General features: G+C 40.0%; 1 protein-coding gene across 1 annotated transcript in view; it reads right to left on the minus strand.

Annotated features, from left to right (window-relative positions):
• Positions 1 to 835: 835 nt before the first annotated feature.
• SNX3 (sorting nexin 3) overlaps positions 836 to 17,549 on the minus strand; it is a 34,020-nt gene continuing 17,306 nt past the window's right edge. Inside the window, exons 2-4 of the mRNA XM_057489465.1 lie at positions 8,253 to 8,348; positions 3,057 to 3,181; positions 836 to 1,581 (exon numbers count right to left, since the gene is read on the minus strand). Coding sequence (XP_057345448.1) covers positions 1,476 to 1,581; positions 3,057 to 3,181; positions 8,253 to 8,348 — 327 coding nt within the window. The 3' untranslated portion in view covers positions 836 to 1,475. The remainder of the gene's footprint in view (positions 1,582 to 3,056; positions 3,182 to 8,252; positions 8,349 to 17,549) is intronic.

Below are 17,549 nucleotides of genomic sequence, written 5' to 3' on the forward strand. Positions count from 1 at the left end.
CTAGGAAAAATTATTTAGGAAACACAAGGCCTTACAGGGCAGCTCTGATTTATTCCTATGACTTCCCATCTGATTGGCAACATCCTAGTTGTGGCAACATCCTAGTTGGGACAACACCTAAGCTGATTTTCTCTCAAACAGACTGACCTGTCTCTAAAGAAGACACCGGTGGAGTGGGAGGTCAGACCCTTCACCCTGGGGTGTAACTCCAGGTCACAATGGGCCCCCACACCACCAGATGTGCCAATTCAAGTTGGAGACCACGCTCTGGCTGCAAAGGCCTGGCCACAACACAAGCTAGGCAGCAACAAGTCATTTGTTTTCTGGTTTCTTATCATTTATCCAAGTCAGGCTAGAACACTCTGCCCTTCTCCCTTGGTTAAAGAGGATGAAGTATGCCACTACCCAATCCAAATTAAAGAGAAAGCATGAATGCTAAGAAAAGGGTTATTACACCCTTGTGAAGTTTAAGCAAACCACTCAGATCAGCTAGGAAAAAGTTCTGAAAAATAGGAGGCATGGTACTGACTTATCTTAAAAAACCTTTTAAAAAGAATGACTTGAGATTATAAAGCATTTTTCAAATACACAAAGTGCTTCATAATGACTCAATAAGCTTTAAGGAATGCTTTTTCTAGTACATCACTTTTTTTGTTGTTTAAAAGAAAAATACCCCATTCAAAGGGCGGCAGCGTATTTGATACCGCCACTGTTTAAAGAGGAATGGAGTTACAGGAATGAGAAGTATATAATTAGTAAATAATCCCTCTCAACAAGTGAGTTAAGTAGGAAAACCATGAAGGGAGAAAAGAAAAGCCAGAGGCCACACAATCAGTGCACATCAGAAATGCATTTTTATTTGAAAACAACTTAAATTTTTAGACAAATGATTTTAGTATATAAATTTGATTTTGTTTTTATACAGAGTATAAAGCCTTCCCTCGTCGGTCTTCCGTGTGGAGGGTTTTACAAGCCTGAAGGGAGACACGCTCTGCACACAGCGTGCCCCTGTCGTGGAGGGTCCTGGGAACCAGTGGCGTAGTGCTTCTACACGGGTCAGGCAAAGTGACGTCACATACTACAAGGGGGTCGAGAGAAGCAGTCTAGTTCATCAGAGTCAAGAAGCAAACATGACACAAAAATTATGCGGGTAGGACCAAGCCGGAAACTTTAGTTAGGACACGGCGGGCTACACTGAGAATGGGTCTGAGGCCACAGTGTACACCACAGAAAGACAGCAAAGGCAGAGGCTATTTCTATAGGGAGGCTGGAACGAGGCATTTTCACTAAAGCAAATTAACTTCTTATCAACTGCCAAACAAAACCGAACGGGCTGAGCATATGAGTGTTAGTATACTGAAGGCTGTTACCGCAGTTCTGCGCAGCATGCTAAGGGTTAGTCAGAACTTCTGCTCACTGGTGCACATGAACCATTAATAGTCACAGACAGGTTTTTTTGACCCTTTCACCAAATTTCAGGCATGTCTTATTTTAGATGGAGTATAGCTTTTATCTATAATTTCATCCTGTAAAAACATGTGAAGACAACGTTCATTCTGTGCCAGAGGATGACCAGCGACCCTAAGAATAAAAAACACAAATTTAGTCCAGTATTTTATAAAAGTGGGGCTGGGGTGGGGGTACAGACATATTTTAAGGGTAGGAAGCACGTACAGTTTAGTGAGCCTCAGTGTTACTCTGGCTGCCCGTAAACCTGTGATCTCACCAACTAATGCTACATCTGCTTTGCTTCGGTTCACAGGGCTGTTTAGAAGACACTTAATCACCAGCCTTGTGCTCCTTCTGGCATATGTACCCAATTAGCTTCTTTAAATGTTAGTTGGTGCAGTCCTAAAGAATCCAAGTGAACTAGTGAACTTAATGTTAACAGTGAAACATGTCACTGGTTCTAAGAATTAACTTTAATGAAGGAAAAGACAATGGATTAGAGTTAGAAACACAATGAGTTCAATAAAAGCCCCAAATATCATGAAATAAATAGGCACCAGTATCTGGTTTTCGTTTATTTTTCCTTGCTGTTAAAGGTTTCCATCACAGACTAGAACACAAGACTAGACAGGGCAAAGAGACTTAATTTCAGAATGAAGACACTGAGGCTCGTACTGCCGTCCCTGAAGGAGAGTCTGCTCACGGAAAGGCGACAAAGGCTGTGCACTCTGGCAGGTGACTACGCGTCAAAGGCTTGGCGTAACCCACCCTTCTGTTTACCCCTCATAGATCTTCACGCTACCAGACAAAAACCACAGTGTCCCACCTAAGCTCACACACTCATATTCTCTTGGGTTTAACTATCTGGTCAAACTTAAGATTGACGGCAACTACAGGAGCCCTTTACGGGCACAGATCTCCTTACTACTTTGATTTAAAAAAATAGCGATATTTCCGCATTAGTTGGGGGGAGGATTTAGTAGTATGGGTAACTGTTCAACCACTGTGTTGTGTATCTGAAACCAATGTAAGATTGTGTATCAATGATACTTCAATAAAAAAATGGCTATACTTCAAACAGGAATTAAATTTAGAGGTAGAAATTTGGTTCCAGTTCAGTAGGAGTTTCTAAAGTAAAAAAAAAAAATCTGAATCTTCCTACATTTTCAAAAGAATACATTTTGCCATGAAAACTTTAAATGTGCACCTTTACACAAGACATGCTGATAACACCTCCACCTGCAATCAGACAAAACAACTGCAATGTACTGTTTTATTGTTTGTGTCAGTTTCATTGTCCGTGAGAAAGAATCCTAAGTAACACTGTGTTTTTTAAATGCTGTAATTTTAAGTGTAATTTGCATAAATTAACCAAGAAAAACAAATATAAAACTAAGGTCAACACAAAGATACTGATTTCAGTCATTTACGTGTGTTAATATTTATCACATGATAACCAACTTGTTACATACTTCTACTTTGTTTAAATGATACAAAAAGTTAGTGAGGAACTGCAGTTCAGCTCAGTATCTAAATCACCAGCAGTCACCTGATGTCGCCTCAGCACGCTACTCACCCTCACACCTCAAGGGGCAGAAAACACTTACTTGTTTATAAACTGCTCCAGCCCTTGCTTCCTTTCTTCAATAAAATTGTCATCAAATATTCCATCATCTCCTCTAAAAGGAAGTTGACGCAAAAAAGCCTTCCCAGGGAGCGGGGGAACTACAACCTAGAACAACACAGGGAAAGAAAGTTCTCAAACATGCTGACTGCGTCATGAAGATTTACAGTGCACAACATGGAGACCAAGTGTATCTTTGCTCTGAGACCCACCCAATTATTAAACTAGTTTATAAAAGGGAATCAGCAAAAAACACACTGAAGATAGATTCAGTGCTTTGGAGAAAGATAACCAAATGCGAATGAGCCCATCACACCAAAGCTCAACGGCAGGACCCATGACTTAATTATCACTCTCCCTGGACTTCCCAAAGCCCAAGAGTATGAAGCAGGCATTCAAGCCAGACTGAAGTGAAGGCTACCATGCCGGGCAGACAGTTTTAAAGCCACTTGGGAAAGACAGTATTTTATTATACTGGAAACTGCAGAGACCAAAATCGACTTTCAATTAAATGAAGAAACAAAATATTAACAATGTTCTCTCTGGCAAGGGGAGTTGAAAATTCTGCGGTCATTGCTAACCATCAGGGAAATGCAAATTAAAATCACAGTAAGATACCACCTCATACCAGTTACAATGGCCACCATCCAAAAGACAAGAAACAGCAATGCTGGCAAGGACACGGAGAAAGGGGAAGCCCTCTGCACTGCTGGTGGGAATGTAAACTGGTGCAACCGTTGTGGAAAGCAGTATGGAGGTTCCTCAAAAAAACCAAACATAGAAATACCATTTGACCCCGTAATTCCCCTCCTAGGAATTTACCCAAAGAAAACAAGAGCCCTGATTCAAAAAGACATATGCATCCCTATGTTTATCACTGTACAATTCACCATAGCCAAGATATGGGAGCTTTATCAATAGATGAATGGATAAAGAGGTGGTACATATATATAATGGAGTATTATTCAGCCATAAGAAGAAAAGAAATCTTACCATTTGTAACAACATTGATGGATCTAGAGGGTATTATGCTCAGTGAAATAAGCCAGGCAGAAAAAGACAAGTATCAAATGACTTCATTCATTTGTGGAGTATAAAAACAAAGCAAAACTAAAGGAACAAAACAGCAGCAGACTTACAGACACCCTAGTGGTTATCAAAGGGAAGGAGATGGGGAGGAAGAAGGGGATTAAGGGGCACAATAATTCACGATCACAATACAGGCTGGTCACAGGGACAGTAGTACAGTATGCAGAAGACAGTTAATGACTCCGGAACATCACTATGTTGGTGGACAGTGACCGCCCTGGAGGAGGTGAGCTTGATAATATGGGTGAATGTTGAACCACTGTGTTGGGTATTTGAAACCATTATAAGATTGTGTATCAATGATACTTAAAAAAAAAAAAATTCTGTGGTCATTTTCTTCAACCTCAAACCCAAACGCACTGTCGTTTCTACTTGCATTTGAAGTGGTGACAAAATAACCAACAGTCCCACTTGTTACCACCCTCCCATTTCCTAGGCTATTTTCCCCCAAGTCCACTATCTTTTCTTTCCCCCAAATTCTGTCACTTCTCTCCTACACAGTAGAAACATCCGAATTTTTCCCTTCAAAGCCCAGCTATCCTCTAGGGTCAATTTATACTGATCTCTCTCTTTTGGGAATTATCTGGAGATCAAATATTTGTTTGAATTGGATGACACCCAGCTATTTACTTCACAGGTTAGCTTGGTTTCTCTCCATGCTTGGGCTTCTCTGCATGGCACCACTAACACTCCGAACCAGACCGTGTTTTATTGGGGGGTAGGGGGTCTTTGCGTGCACTGCAGAATATTCAACAGCATCCCAGGCCTCACCCACTAGACACTTCCAGTAACACCCCTTTGCTGTGACAATAAAAACTGTCTAGGCACCGTCAAACGTCTCTTAGGGGACAAAACCATCCCTGGTGGAGAACCACCCAACTATCCTATTAATGGCTTCAAATCAGGGGCCCTGTCTCAGGTTTCTTATGGTTATTTTAAGAAAAGTTGGTCATACAGCAGAAGCTCAAACATCTGTTGAATGAGCAACCACTTAGCTGGATCCTCACCTTACACCAAAATAGAGAAAGGGTCTAAGCACACACCTCAAACGAGGAGAAATATAAAATAGCAAACACCAGTTATGAAATTATACGGACACTAAAATAAGTACAACTTTGAATCCTTGATGCAGTTTCTATCCTAAAATAATAATTCACAGGTAAAAAAGGGAAAGAACACAACTTCATACAGATGAGCAAAACACACAAAGCAAAAAAGAAACATGAAACCAAATGCCTAGCATGAACTTTGTGATTCCTTCTTAGATCTAGTCTCCCCAGAGGACCAATGATTGAGATTCCTAAAGACTTACCTCCGTAAGTTTGCTTTAAGCATTCCGGAAGCCCCTCTCTGCCATACTGGAATCTGTTGTGGTGAGAGTTAAAACCTGCGGGGACCTTGTAACTAACTGAGGGACAGATGATGGCCACTAACTGAGCTCCAGTAGAATCGCTATGTGATGGGCAGGGGAAAATGCCTTTATCTATAAAGCTATTATAAAAAAAGGAATCTAGAACCAGTGAATTAAATAAATGACCACTGTTAATTCAGGGTAGAATTTAGCATAAAATTTAGAATTAAAGATTACTATGCAGTATCATCTGTAGAGATATATTCTTCCTAACATAATATTCAAAACAGTCACTGAAACAGACAGTGAGGTTGTAGGCAACAGGATGAATGATCTACAAAAATCATACACGGTTTGTCCAATTAAGATTCCAAAGCTCCTCTTCAATACCAAATTATGTTTGGTAAGCAGCCTGAAAAGATCTAATCAGAATTCCCTCACAATTTGAAAGTCATGAATCAGAAAATATGTGTATGTGGAGTGAGAAGTAAATAGGAAAATACTTGGCAAGCAAATTACAGTGAAAGAGACTAAAAGTGGAAATATTTAACCATAATGACCAGTAAACCTAACAAGTATCACCTACTTTCTAGTCTAGTGTAACAGGTATTAGTATTATATTAGTCAAAAGTATCATATATAAACAAAATACGTTAATTGTTCTTATATAACTTTTCACACAGGTTAAACCCCCAAGATATTTAATGTTAATGTTGAAAGGGAAGTAATGGGCCTCAAAGGACATCAAGTGAAAAATCACAGAATAGGAGGTTTCTGCAAATCATGTATCTGATAAGGGACTTGTAAAAAAAAAAAATTTATTCTAGATACAATGCAGTAATAAGAAGACAAAAAAAACACTCAGTTAAATGGGCAAAGGACCTGAGAAAATATTTCTCCATAGAAGATACACAGCCAATAAGTACATGAAAAGATGATCAACATCATTAGGCATTAGGGAAGTGAAATCAAAACCACAGAGATACCACTTCACACACACTAGGATGGCTACAACAGACGACAGACAATAGTAAGTGTTGATGAGGTTGGGGAGAAAAGCGAAACGCTCATACCTTGTTGGTGGAACTGTAAAATTGTGCAGCTGCTTTTGAAAAACAGTCTGGGAGTTCCTCAAAAGGTTAAACTGAGACACCAGAGGACCCAGTAAACCCACTCCTAGGTAGATACCCAAGAGAATAAAAGACATATGCCCACACAAAACCTGTACATGAATCATCACAACAGTCATCCATGACAGCCAAAGAGTAGAAACAACCCAAATGTCCACCAACTGATGAATGATAACGTGGGGTAGATTCAGAACACAGTATTATTTGGCAGTAAAAAGAAAAGAAGTAGTAATTAGTGTTACAACAGGATGAACCTTGAAAACATGCTCAGTGGCAGAAGCCACACACAAAAGATCATGTGTTGTCCACTTCTATTTATACAAAATGTCCAGAAGAGGCGAATCCATAGATAAGGTAGAACAGTGGCTGCCTGGGGCTGGGTGAGGAGCAGCTGGCAGAGAAGTCAGTATGACTACTAGTGGATGTGGGGCTTGTTTTATGGAGTGATTAAAATGTTAAAAATGGACTGTAGTGATGGATGCACAACTCTGTGAATATGCTAAGAACCACTGAACTGTATACTTTAAATGGGTGAATTGTATGGCATGTGAATTATGTCAATAAAGCTATTATTTTTAAAGAAGTGATGTATACATTTGTCAAGTGCTTACCAAACACTCCAGTGTGACGAGTGCCACGTTAAGCAAAGTCCAGAGCCTATCAAGACACTTCCTTCCCCTAAGTCAGACAAGGAAAGACAAACGCGGTATGACGTCACTCCCAGGGAGAATCGGAAGGAGTCAAGCTCACAGAAACAGCAGTAGGTGAGTAGTTGCCAGGGGCTGGGGGGTGGGAGGGATCGGGGGACGCTGGTCAAGCAATCAGACTTCCAGTTATAAGGAGAGTGAGTCCTGGGGTGCGAGGCACAGCATGGTGACTGTGGCTTAACGACACTGTACCCTGTGCCTGTCACCCCACTTCCTCCCTACTTTCTAGCCACAAAATAACTTATCTTCACTCTGAGCATACCATGCCCTTCCATGACCCTGTGCCTATGACGTCATTCTGATCTAGGGCTGAAGTAAGGGACATTAGAATGAGACCTTGCTCTAATCTGTCTTGTAGCCAGAGCCACTAAATTTTCTTCTAAAAGAAGACAGTATTGCCAAGGTACATGAAAGTGCTTTAAAACTGCAGATAGCATCCCACCAGATCGCGGCCACCACTCAAAACAGTACTCGGACGAGCATCAGCACATCGCAAGAGTGAGGTGAGCGCTGCCTCAGGGCACCCGGCACGCGCACGGCGTGGTGGAGGACATGCACTGTGAGCCAGCGAGAGGCTGGGAACACACTGGCCTATGTGCTGAGGAAGAGAAACCTGGCATGAGGTGTGGGGGGGAAATGGCAGAACAGGGAGATGAAGGAGAGGGGGGAACCCAGTGGGAGTCAGCACAGGCCTCAGTGGCCAGTGACCAGAGAAGGAAGGGCTCAGAGAAAAAAAACAGACTTGCCCTGCCTCTCATGAATTAAGTGAAACTGAACTATTTGAAAAAAAGAATTCATATTTCTTTTTACCCACTTTATTCAAGACGATTTTCCCGGAAGGCCTGAAACATCACAACCCAGCATGTCCAGCTCTCGAGCCGCGTCATGAACCCTTTCCTTACCTTGCTCTCTCTCTCCAATTCACTCCGCAACCACTCGAAGTCACTGTATCTTCTTCGAACGGTAGATTCCTTCAGCTTGAAAATAGGCAGATTTGTCTGAAACAAAAAAAGATCACTCCTAAGGTGAAGCATGTTACAGGGACTTCAAAAGGGGGGGTGAGGGGCGCAGAGGGTTCTTTGTCAAACTGATACTACGGCAAGCCTGGTTACCTTAAGAAAAGAAAATCATAGTTATTAAGATAACATTTTACCTCTGACAAAATAAAACCTGGCTGTTAAAAAGAAAGCAAAACAAAAAAAAACCACTTCACTTACACCAGAATAAAACTTTCAAAATGCACATCTGCTCACATGCTTTTGGGTACCATTCTGCCTGAGGTGACATTACTATAGGTCATGTTTTCTGTTTCCGTGAGCTGTAAAGAGGTGAGCAGACAAGCGTGAGACGAGGTGTGCGCGACTGCTATCCACCCCAGAACAATGCTCGCAGGGACCTCAACCCCTTGAAAATGAAGGACAAAATATTTTGTTTTTGTGACTCAAATCGACGCTTCATAATGAAGGAAATGAATAAAGGATTATTCTAAATGGTCTTCTAAAAAATGCCAGAAAACAGCAGGGAAAGAGTACAATGTCTGTGCAGTGGAAGGAAATTAGGAGTCACACACATTCCACCAGGTTCACAGATTCAGAGCTTCACAGGCCAAGGGCAAATTTAAGAAATGAAAATATAACGCCATGACTCTGACATTAAATCAGAATGGAAGACTGTTCCTTATAAGACTGCAAAGACCTCTGCCAATTTCTAAGCAACGTTAACAAGAAGATTTTTATTATGTTCTACTGATCCCTATAAAAAGAGAAAATATACTACTAAATCCAATTTAAAATAGTTTATGATAGGACTGTTATAGAAGCTGAATCTTACACTACCAAGATTTTATTACCAAGAATAGATTTTAAAATGCACATGTCTGTAGGGGACAGTTTGTGTTAGATCATGTAAAACTCACTCTGCAGAGAATTCTAATCACGTGTTAAGTTTAGTGCTACTGGTAAATAATTTTGTCATTCACTAACAAAAGAAAAGCTTTTTATTCAGGACCTTAAATCTCATTTTGTAGTGGTCTCAACTTTTCCCAAAGTGTAGTAACTTCTCCATGTTGCATACCTTATAGCTTGGAGTCTTCTACAGACGCCATTGGGCCTAACACTGTATATAGGTTTCAAGCATGAAACCAGATCTCACAAGAGATTTAAAAGTACTTGAATTTTCTTTCCCAGGTAACCACAACATTTGTTCATTGTATTAATGACTAAGAGCAAAACTGCACCTAACAAGACTCTTATTATGCTAAAAGTCAAGCTTATATTTAGAGATGCTGGCTTGCTGTACAGAGGGGTATTCTCATTCCCCACAGGGAATAAAATCAGGTCCCCTGGAGAGCAGGGTGATAATTCCCAGAAAGAAAGCACTGGATTATTTCTCTCTAATTTCACTCATTGGCTTTTTCACCAAGTTCACCCTTCCGCATTAAAATATTAAGTCTCTGTAAGTGTCTAAAGATAGAAAAGGCCTTTACAGAACTGAGTGTTTTCTGCAGGTGAGATTTTACATTTTGAATTCCCTCCTCTCAAATTACTTTACAAAAGGGATTAGCTGCTCTCTTTATTCAGTATGTTAAGATCAGGCTTGTGAAAAGAGTTCCCTAAGATGCTTCATACTTCTGGGTACGGAAGTCTATAAAGTTAATCTCTGAAACAGCATATCAAGCTTACAGGTACAATGCTGAGGGAAGAGTGCCAATCCCGCTCATTTTACCTCCCATTTTCCCTTTTGAACTTCTGACACAATCATGATTGAATCTGATTCACTTTAATAGGAGGGGAGTGTAAAGGAGAGAAAGTCCATTCCTTTCTGTGATCAGCTAATGGCTTAATATATATAAAAAAAGGATCATGGTTACTTTAAGATAATTATTTAGTTTTCTCAGCTGCCTATGATTTCTCTTTACATGAGGAAGCTTTAGAGTCTGGGGAGTCACACCACGTAATCCTCAGGATCAACAGCCCATCGCATCCAGAGCACTGAGCCTGCCTGTTAACTTCTTCCTCATCATCATAAGGACTTTTAACTCAGCTTTTCAAAACACAAATGAAAAATGTTAAGGGTTTTTGTTTAAGACGCTGAACTATTACTGTTGCTTATAGACTCTTATGATTGGCCACTTTCAATGTAATTAACCCTTATAAAATGTTTTCAGTTTTCTGAAGAGAGAAAAGTAAAGGTTTTTCCCCCCTACAGTTTTGGGGGATTCAACTATTATTACAGTTTGAGAGCATCTATTAAAAGGGTACAGTGCTACATGAGGTGGGGACTAGACAAGGTGGGGACTAGAATGATGAATCCTGGCCTTGCAGAAGCTTGTATCAGGGAAGTTAGACGATAAACATAAAAAGTTAAACTTATATGGTTAAAAACACCACCAAGGCCAAGAATAAATTGTAGACAAATATTAGCAACACCAAACAAAAGGACAATTTCATTAAAATGTGGAGAACTCAGAACTCAATGAAAAGCAAAGATGAGTAACCTGATGAAAGAGGCATAACACAGAAAAACTAGTGGCCAATAATGGGCAATTTCACTCATACAGGAAATGCTGGGTGACCCCTTTTCATTTACCCGACAAGCAAGTATCACACCTTCACCTCCAGGTATGACAATGGTGGAGAGAAAGGCACCTAAACTGCCTACTGGCAGCAGTGAGAACCGGGACAGCCTCCCAGGTGGGCGTTTTGGTAATGTCTATCACTCTTAAATGCATGTATCTTCTGAGGCCAACGACTCCACCAGGAGTGAATTCTACAAATATGTTCACATACACTAAGAGATCAGTGCATAGAAACTACTTCAGCATTGTTTATGGAATAGTCAAACAAAAACAACAAGAACTAAAAACCTAACAAAACAGAAATCCAAAACAATCACATTTGTTGTAAACATAAAATGAAACAGTATACAGATTTTACAAAATACAGTCACAGAAGGTAGTACAGCACAGAGAAGACAAGTAGTGACTATACAGCATCTTACTACACTGATGGACAGTGACTGTAATGGTGTGTGTGGGGGGGGCCTTGATAATGAGGGGAATCTAGTAACCACAATGTTGCTCATGTGATTTTATATTAATGATAGCAAAAAAAAAAAATTAGTCACAGACTGATCAGGAAGCCTGCCTGAGATGTGTTAAGTGTAAGAACTTTCAGAACAGTATATTCCTTATGCAATCACTTGTACAATAAAAGCAGCATAAAGGAATTGACAATTGATAAGCACATGGAGTCAGTACACCACCAGATGACAGTTGAGAATGGTGAAAATGGTGTGAATTACAAGCAGAGAAGAAACAAGTGTATTTAGGAAGTAATTCTTACATATTTTAAAGCACAGAAGATGAGGGAAATAAAACTGAACAGGTTAAATTGTGCGCCCTGAGTATCTGGCTAAGGTATCTACCTGTGAACATCAGGAATTAGTAAGTACCTCTGAACAGGAAAATAAAAACCTTTGAAACAAAAAAAATAGAACAAAGAAGTTACCACAGAAGTAGAAAGACACAAAATTTAACAGATCAAACTACATATTAGGTGTGTGGGGCAGCATTAAAAACGGTTCTAATCTCATAAAAAGAAGAATTTTTGTTAACTATGTATGGTGACCGACGTTAACTAGATTTACTGTGGTGATCATTATGCAATGTATACAGATACCAAATTACTATGTTACACACTTGAAACTAGTTATATGTCAATTATACCTCAAAACAAACCAACCTGACCACAGCTCATTCTAGCTAGTTCTAAGGTTAATCTGCTTCAAGAATATGGACAGTCAGACTACTGAGGCAAATTATTGTGAAGATTCCTTAAAGGTTTTAGTTTGGATATCTAAAATGCTTTAAGACTTATCTAGACACCAAGTATTGAATTCTGAAATTAAATGTAAATCAGACTTAAATATGGTAACTTTTATTTTATTTTAGGATGATCAAATCTTTGAATCTTAAAAGGCAAGACTCAGTATTCTGTCCTCCTAACATTTGTATTTTCCCCCTAATTTTAAGAACAGTTGCTCTAAGTTGCTCAGGCTGAGCATAAAATTGAAGCCACTGTTTCCTGCCTAGCTACTGTTCTTTTTGCCCAACAGATGAAAGTGTCCCAATTCAGCATGTATGAAATAACAGTATTTGTAGGAAACACTTTATTTGTAGGACCAGTGATGAGAGACGGGGAAGATGAGAGAGAAACTGAAGTCTTCCATCAGGCAAGAACCATAAACTAAGCTACAGTCTTTACTTGTATAAGTATTATTATCAGTAAAGCAGAAAGCAAATTTGAATGACCCTGGTCTATTTATTTTAGACTTTTCAATTTCGTTCATGGAACTATGAAATTCTGCAAATCATGTCTCATTATACACCTGAAGCAAAGACAGAAGCTCCTATAAATATTTACATCAACTACTCTCACAGGATCTATATAAGAACCCCCAATATTAACAATAACTTAAAGCTAATTTCAGGGCTTTGGCCCAAACTAACATTTATGATCATAAAATTATAATAATCTGCCCCCTCAAAAAGTTATGTTGCTGGCCTGTCATCCATAAAGTCTATAAAAGCTATTTTATTCCATAATCAAAATATGTCTTAATTAATTATGATAAGCCAAATACTAGTTAATTTGTTACCACTACTTTATATTTCTTTGGGAAACTATGAAATAGATTACCTATACTATCAAGGCAGGCAGAAACAGGAACTTTCAGCATCTGGCACTGAAAGGAGCTTTCAAACCCACATCTGAATACGCGACACAATGTTAAAGAGTTAGTATTCTCTGCCGTACTCCTGCTACTGAAGTCAAGACATCAGCGACTTCAACCCGGTTGTGCTTCAGAGGCACTCAGGCAGCTAGAACAACTTCTTCCGTGGAGTACAGCACAAACCCAGAAAAATGACATTGCCCCTTTCTTTTTTAACTTAGCCAAAAGTTTTAATATTATAATATTCTCCCATACCTTTAACCAATTATTTTGCATTTGCTTTGTAGATTTTCCAGGTACTTTTGCTGAACCGTTTGAGAGTAAACTGCGCACATGGTAACCCTTCCCCACAAGGTACCTCAGCGTGCATTTCCTATGAACACTCTCTGACATAATCACCAAACAAGGACCAACACAGCATATTTAATATCGATACACAGTCCACATTCAGATTTGACCAGTTGTTCCAGAAGTATCCTTCATAACTTTTCCAAACTAGAATCCAATTAAGAACCAAGCACTGCCTTGTACTTTCTTTAGTCTCCCTCCTTTCTGCCTTTCAGGACACTGACCATCTGCAAGAGTGCAGACAAGGACCTACATGACGCATTTCAGTGTGTCTGTTCCTAATACCCAGTTGCACGCTGTGCCTTTCTGGCAGGAGCGCACCTAGTGGCAGCCACGCGGAAGGTGCTCAGTGTCACCTCCTGAGAAGGCACAGGGTGTCGGTCTGTCCAGTCGCTGCATCACTTGGTTAACGGGAGGTCTGCCAGATTTCTGCAACATTAAGCTGCCTTTTTCGCTTTTTATAGTAAGTTTTCTCTTATTCTTACACTTGCCCCTCATAATAAAACGTAGTGTCATTTGGAATGTACCCAGCTAAATTAAAACACTTACAGAACTGTCAGAGCACAAAATGAATTCTGCTTCTTTGAGAATTCACGTTTTTAGGTGAAGTACTTTCCTGACTTAAACCATTAGGAGAAAGGCTGGCTTACGGAGGAAAGATGATTCATAGCCTGCTCAGCTAGGAGGAGCCATGGGCACTGCATGTGCCCGAGGAGGGACTCGGGGCGATTCTCAAGCTCCTGTGCATCTTTCCATTCATAGGACAAGACAGTATTTTGGTAACATATGAAGAGATGACAGACGGATTATGTAAGATATCTGGGACAGGCAGAAAACTAGAAAAGAACAAGACTAGAAACCTGACTGCTGTTCAATATTATTTTGTTGTTTGTTTGTTCCAACAATATGCCAGAAACAAAATCCCCCAAAATGAAATATTGTTAAGAGACGTCTGTATGCCTGATAGTCTGTTAAACTGTTGTTCCTATGAAAGAGAAAGCAGCTGTTTCCCACAGAGTATGACTAAATCATGCAGGGTGCAATCATCCGGAGTCCAAACGGACACTGCATGCCCAAGAGCTGAGCTGGCAGCCGGGCTACAGCCTCTAAAGCAAGTGCTCACTTCACACCCAGGCAGAGGCGACGGCCACAGCACTGGTCTCACACTCACACAGGCTGACCTACCAAAGTCAGCAGCTCACAGATACCCTGTACGTAACCTGATTATCACTGATAGCCAAGCAGAAAATCAAGCCCCAAAATGTGATCCCCTGAATATAGCTTAACAATAGATATTAGAAAAATGTTTACTAGGTGTTTCTAGTATTTCTCCAGATAGTGTCACATGTACATTGGAAAAGAGACTGGCAGCGACATCAAAAGTCTGCTCAATAGCCTACAGTCAGCTCAACCCCGAGCCATGTAAATGGATGCCCCCTGCAGTTCTCACTAAATGGCTGCATTTCTCCCAGTATCTACATCTAGAGATAAAGGATAAGCTGAGAGGTGCCCAAGCCATTGCCTCGCCCCCCAGCACTTTTGATACTTGTTTTACCCACTCTGGACCAGCATGAATACCTGGAGATATGGTTTATAACCTAGGTGAACTCTAAATGTGGATGCGAGAAGTCATTTAAGTGAAGAATAAGCTTTCAGTCTGGAGAACCTTTGAAATGTAGACTGTCACTAAGCCAAGGTATTTAGTTCAGTTTCTTTCTTTTTAAAAAAAAATAAGGACATGGCCTTCCAGTGATACAATTTCCCGTTATTTTAAAAGAAGTATCCTTGATGGTGTAATTCCCAAAACAGTAGAGAAGAAATTATCTACACGGGTTTAATGTATAAACCAAGTAATTCTATATACCTTTCCTACCTTGACCATATTCTTCATTTGTGAATTGGTAACAAGACTCATTTGTGAGCTCATGCAAGGTTTTCAATGAGCAACTACTTGAATTGTGCAGTAATAATTCTACTGTAAAGGAAAATTCGTCCATAACTGTTCATGAATATTTACATAATCCTACCAGCTTCTGCTAAAGAAAACTGCTCATTAATAACCTAACACCTTTTCTGAATGGCTTTAAAAGTGCAAAACTCATTTGTCTTTCCCAAGTTGTCTAATTTCAAAGAATCACCTCAAGAGTTTTACACACACACACACACACACACACACACACACACTGACACCACCTAGAGAATCTTACTCAAATTGGTGTGGGGTGGAATACAAACATCAGTATTTTTAGGTGACTTTAAGGTGCAGTCAGGGTTAAGAACCACTGCCCTAGACCTACTAAATGGGGACCAGGATAGGGCAGCTCAGGGATCTGTCTGATCACTAAGAGATTAAGTTGAGCCAGGACACATAGGGACAGTAACACTGTACCTCTTCAAGGACAGTGATATGGAATTAACATGATGAGAATACTAACCGGAAATGGGATGCAAAGCCATTAAGTCAAACTGTGATGTGGAAACCAGTGAAAAAATATTAGTTAAGAAGCTCTATTCAGTAAGTGTATTCTAAACATCTTTATATGCAGTATCAGGCATGTATAGACTACAGGGATCTAAGAGAGACATTCCCCTCAAGAGCTATTTCCAGTATGGGAGGGAGTAGTGTGAAGCCAGGAGATTTTCCAAGATTTACATGTAGCATTACAAACATAATTCACAACAGACCCTTACTGTTTAGAGAAAAGAGTAGAAACCTGTACTAGAGTAATCAGGGTAGAAACAAAATAGACATAAAACATACACATATGAATATATTAGCTTAAGTTTGCACAGTATGCTCATAAAAATCAGCCTTACAAAAAAAATTTGAACAGCAGATTCATTTGTAGGTATTTCTTTTGCTATATATCCTTCCAGACTTTTATATATACAAATGTTATTTTTATTAAATATGCTTAATTATTAGCTTCTCATTTGATATTATTACATGGTTGTATATGGCCACTACCTATGTGAGAGGTGGTATAGTACAATGGTTAAGTACACAGCTCTAGAACCGGCCAATCTGTTTTTTTTTTATTTGGTATCATTAATGCACAATTACATGAGCAACATTATGGTTACTAGACTCCCCCCATTATCAAGTCCCCACCACATACCCCATTACAGTCACTGTCCATCAGCATAGTAAGATGCTACAGAATCACTACTTGTCTTCTCTGTGTTGCACTGCACCCCCCATGCCCCTCCCCCTTCACCATATGTGCTAATCATAATGCCCCCTTTCTTTTTCCCCTCCCTTCCCACCCATCCTCTTCAGTACCTCTCCCTTTGGTAACTGTTAGTCCATTCTTGGGTTCTGTGATTCTGCTGTTTTGTTCCTTCAGTTTTTTCTTTGTTCTTATACTCCACAGATGAGTGAAATCATTTGGTACTTATCTTTCTTGGCCTGGCTTATTTCACTGAGCATAATACCCTCTAGCTCCATCCATGTTGCAAATGGTAGGATTTGTTTTCTTCTTATGACTGAGTAATATTCCATTGTGTATATGTACCACATCTTCTTTATCCATTCACCTACTGATGGACACTTAGGTTGTTTCCATTTCTTGGCTATTGTAAATAGTGCTGCAGTAAACATAGGGGTGCATGTCTTTTTCAAACTGGGCTGCTGCATTCTTAGGGTAAATTCCTAGAAGTGGGATTCCTGGTTCAAATGGAATTTCTATTTTGAGTTTTTTGAGGAACCTCCATACTGCTTTCCACAATGGTTGAACTAATTTACATTCCCTCCAGAAGTGTAGGAGGGTTCCCCTTGGCATCCTCACTAGCATTTGTTGTTGTCTGTCTTTTGGATGGTGCCCATCCTAACTGGTGTGAGGTGATATCTCATCGTGGTTTTAATTTGCATTTCTCTGATGACGGCCAATTTGGTTTTGATTCTAACTCCTGCATTAGCCAGTTATCTGACTCTGGGCAAAATGGGGATGAGAGCTAGATGAAGCCCTGATACAGATCCAGGGAAGTTATGTATTTTCTTTAGGACAAACACCTAAAGGTGACATTACTGGGCCAAAGGCTATGAATGTTAAGGCTCAAAACATCCTTCAGAGAAGCAACTGTGCTGCAGACTGAGGGGGGCATGGCACCGACAGAGG

Source organism: Manis pentadactyla, chromosome 12 (assembly GCF_030020395.1).
Source record: "Manis pentadactyla isolate mManPen7 chromosome 12, mManPen7.hap1, whole genome shotgun sequence".
Classification (NCBI taxonomy): Eukaryota; Metazoa; Chordata; class Mammalia; order Pholidota; family Manidae; genus Manis; species Manis pentadactyla.